The 2894-nt window shown below is 52.0% G+C and overlaps 1 protein-coding gene across 1 annotated transcript in view; it reads left to right on the forward strand.

Moving 5' to 3' along the window:
- Positions 1 to 2894, forward strand: part of HINFP (histone H4 transcription factor) — a gene marked incomplete at its 5' end in the record, with an annotated part of 4263 nt that overhangs the window by 375 nt on the left and 994 nt on the right. The window contains 7 exon segments of the mRNA XM_009879100.1: positions 2 to 167; positions 358 to 469; positions 955 to 1107; positions 1695 to 1772; positions 1863 to 1983; positions 2097 to 2235; positions 2529 to 2653. Coding sequence (XP_009877402.1) covers positions 2 to 167; positions 358 to 469; positions 955 to 1107; positions 1695 to 1772; positions 1863 to 1983; positions 2097 to 2235; positions 2529 to 2653 — 894 coding nt within the window.

Raw genomic sequence — 2894 nt, forward strand, 5'->3', positions numbered from 1 at the left:
TCATTCGCCACGTCTATTTTCACTGCTACCACACCAAGCTCAAGCAGTGGGGGCTGCAGGCCCTGCAGAGCCAGTCGGATGTGAGCCATTGCCAGCTGGACTTCCAGAGCCGCAATATCATCCCTGAGATCCAGGAGAACTTTCTGTGTCTATGGGAGTACTGTGAGGTGAGAACAGGGGACTCAGCCTCACTTCCCTGTGCGATGGGGGAGCCGAGGGAAGGAGAGCTGCTTTTGTCCTGCAGCTCACCCTCATGCCTGCCTGTTGCCCGTGTTTGTAACTGCATGGAAGTATCTGTTGTGCTCTAGCTTGTGCTGATCTCTACACACTATTCTGTCCATCCTTGCTCCCCAGCAGAGATCATTTGATAATCCTGAGTGGTTCTATCGGCATGTGGAGGATCACAGCTTCTGTTCGGAGTACAAGGCAGCAGGGAAGGAGAACCACGTGGTTGTCTGTGGCTGGAAAGGTTAGTGGCTGCGTGCAAGCCCTCTCTAGAGAGCTTTGCACAGGGCTGGATTGCAAATGTTGTACAGGAGAACTGTGCGCTCATTGGCGGGGTTTCAGAGAGCCTCTCGACCTTAAAAAATGTACGTGTGTGGTCCTAACGATGTAGAAATTCCTTCAGGGAATCCCGATGAGTGCCTAATACTGAGTTTTTCATTTATATTTAATTACTACCTAGAAAAAGAGGCTCCAGTTTATGTTTTTCAGTAATGTCTCTCTCCTGTGTTCATGCAGTTGCCTTAGCTGCTTGTATGTGCATGGAAAAGGGAGGGTGCACCAGTTGAACACTAGTGATCTCATCCTGGTGTGACCCTTCTCTGTTGGCTTTTTGAAGCAGGGACTTGATCCTTGCTAGTCAAAACAAGTAAGAAGCCCACCGTTCCGTCAGGTTTTGGATTGTGGCCCGTGTGTGAAGGACCTTAATGACGTTCTGTTGTTTCTGTTCAGACTGTGATTGCACTTTCAAGGGACGCTGCAAACTGCGGGAGCACTTGCGCAGCCACACGCAGGAGAAGGTGGTGGCCTGTCCTACTTGTGGGGGGATGTTTGCCAACAACACCAAGTTCTTTGACCATATCCGCCGTCAGACTGCACTGGACCGTAAGCTCCTGCGGGCAGGAGAGGAGTGGGTTGTGAGCAGTCCTCTGGCTGCGCTGTTTAGTTTTCTAGAGCTGCCTGTTCTCTGCAAGCAGAGAGCATGGGTTTGCTCAGAAACAGCCTGGCTGATGACTGAGAACTCAGACGCTGACGAACCTCTGAGAAATGTCTGCTTGCAGAGGCAGGAGGATTGGAGGCTGCACAGGGCTCACAGTACTGCAGCCAGAGCTGTTCCTGCTGTAGAGACCCAGGACTGAAGTCAAAGGCTGGGCACTTGCAGCAGCACTGGGATTTGATTGTTGCTGTTCTGATGGTGTGGGGCTGGGGGGTGGTGTGGGGGTGTGTGTAGATCGTTGCTTCCCAGTTCGTGCACTGGCAGCACAAGGAGACTCTGCAGAGTGGAGACAGATTGGCCTTGGCAAGTGGGTTTTGGGTTTTATTTGGCTTTGTAGTTAGTATCTGTTATCTCTACCTGGAGAGAAGCGTTTCAAGCTACCTCTTTTTCTGACTTGCTGCTCTTTGTGTTTCTCTCTGCTTTGAACTCTTTTCTCACCGTCCCCTCCCCTGTCTCCCTGGCCCCAACGCTGCAGAGCAGAGGTTTCAGTGTTCTCACTGCTCCAAGAGGTTTGCCACAGAGAGGCTGCTCCGTGACCATATGAGGAACCATGGTGAGTAAAGGCCCCTGCTCCCAAAAGGCTCTGAAGAGCGTGTGCTCTCACCTGTTTTGTGGCAATATTTGTCATCATTCTTTTGCGCAGTGAACCATTACAAGTGCCCTCTGTGTGACATGACCTGCCCGCTGCCCTCCTCCCTGCGCAATCACATTCGTTTTCGGCACAGCGAGGAGCGGCCGTTCAAGTGTGACAACTGTGACTACAGGTGAGCACCAGGGCTTTCCGTCTTCCCAGACTGGTGATGGAGAAGCACCCAGAGGCACGTGTGTTTGTGCGCTACTCGACATTCAGCTTTGTACCCTTGTCATTTCCTTTTAGCTGCAAGAACCTCTTTGACTTGAGGAAACATCTGGACACGCACAGCAAAGAGCCAGCCTATCACTGCGATTTTGAGACTTGCAGCTTTACAGCACGTTCCCTCTGCTCCATCAAACTGCACTACCGGAAAGTCCATGAGGTGGGAAGGAAGCAGAGGGCTATTCTGCTGTGTGCTCTTTCCTGATGAGGCTGAGAACTGTTAAGTGCAACATGTTGTATGGAAGCAGGAGAAAAAAAAGTCATATGAAGTGCCCTAGGCTGAGCAAGGCTGTAGGAACGTGAGGTCGGGTTGCGTTCCCCTCTTAGTGCTGCAAGGATATGTCACGTCAGTCTTGTCAGAGAACCTCATTCCTCCTTCCATGCACGTGTGTGGGTACCAGGCCCTCTGATCAGGCTCTTTGGGTATTTACATCCCTCTCTTCTGCACTTCAGGGTGACTCAGAGCCACGGTACAAGTGCCATGTCTGTGACAAGTGCTTCACACGTGGAAACAACCTCACTGTCCATCTCAGGAAGAAACACCAGTTCAAATGGCCTTCGGGTCATCCTCGCTTCAGGTACTGCCTATCCTTAGCTCCTCACTGCCTCTGCTCTCGTGGTGCTGCACCCCACATCTTGCTGGAGCAGAGAACTGTCAGTGCTTGGGCTCTGATGTTTGCTTGTAATGTGCTCAAGATCCATTTTGCAGTGTCTGGGAGGCACCAGGCAGCAAGCGTGTGATGGGATCTGGCACAGCGACAGAGCGGGGCTGAGTGGCAGGGCTAGCCAAGGGGGAGAGATTAGGGGGGAGGGGAGCAA

The sequence above is a fragment of the Apaloderma vittatum genome, unplaced genomic scaffold (genome assembly GCF_000703405.1).
Source record: "Apaloderma vittatum isolate BGI_N311 unplaced genomic scaffold, ASM70340v1 scaffold31701, whole genome shotgun sequence".
NCBI classification, from domain to species: Eukaryota; Metazoa; Chordata; class Aves; order Trogoniformes; family Trogonidae; genus Apaloderma; species Apaloderma vittatum.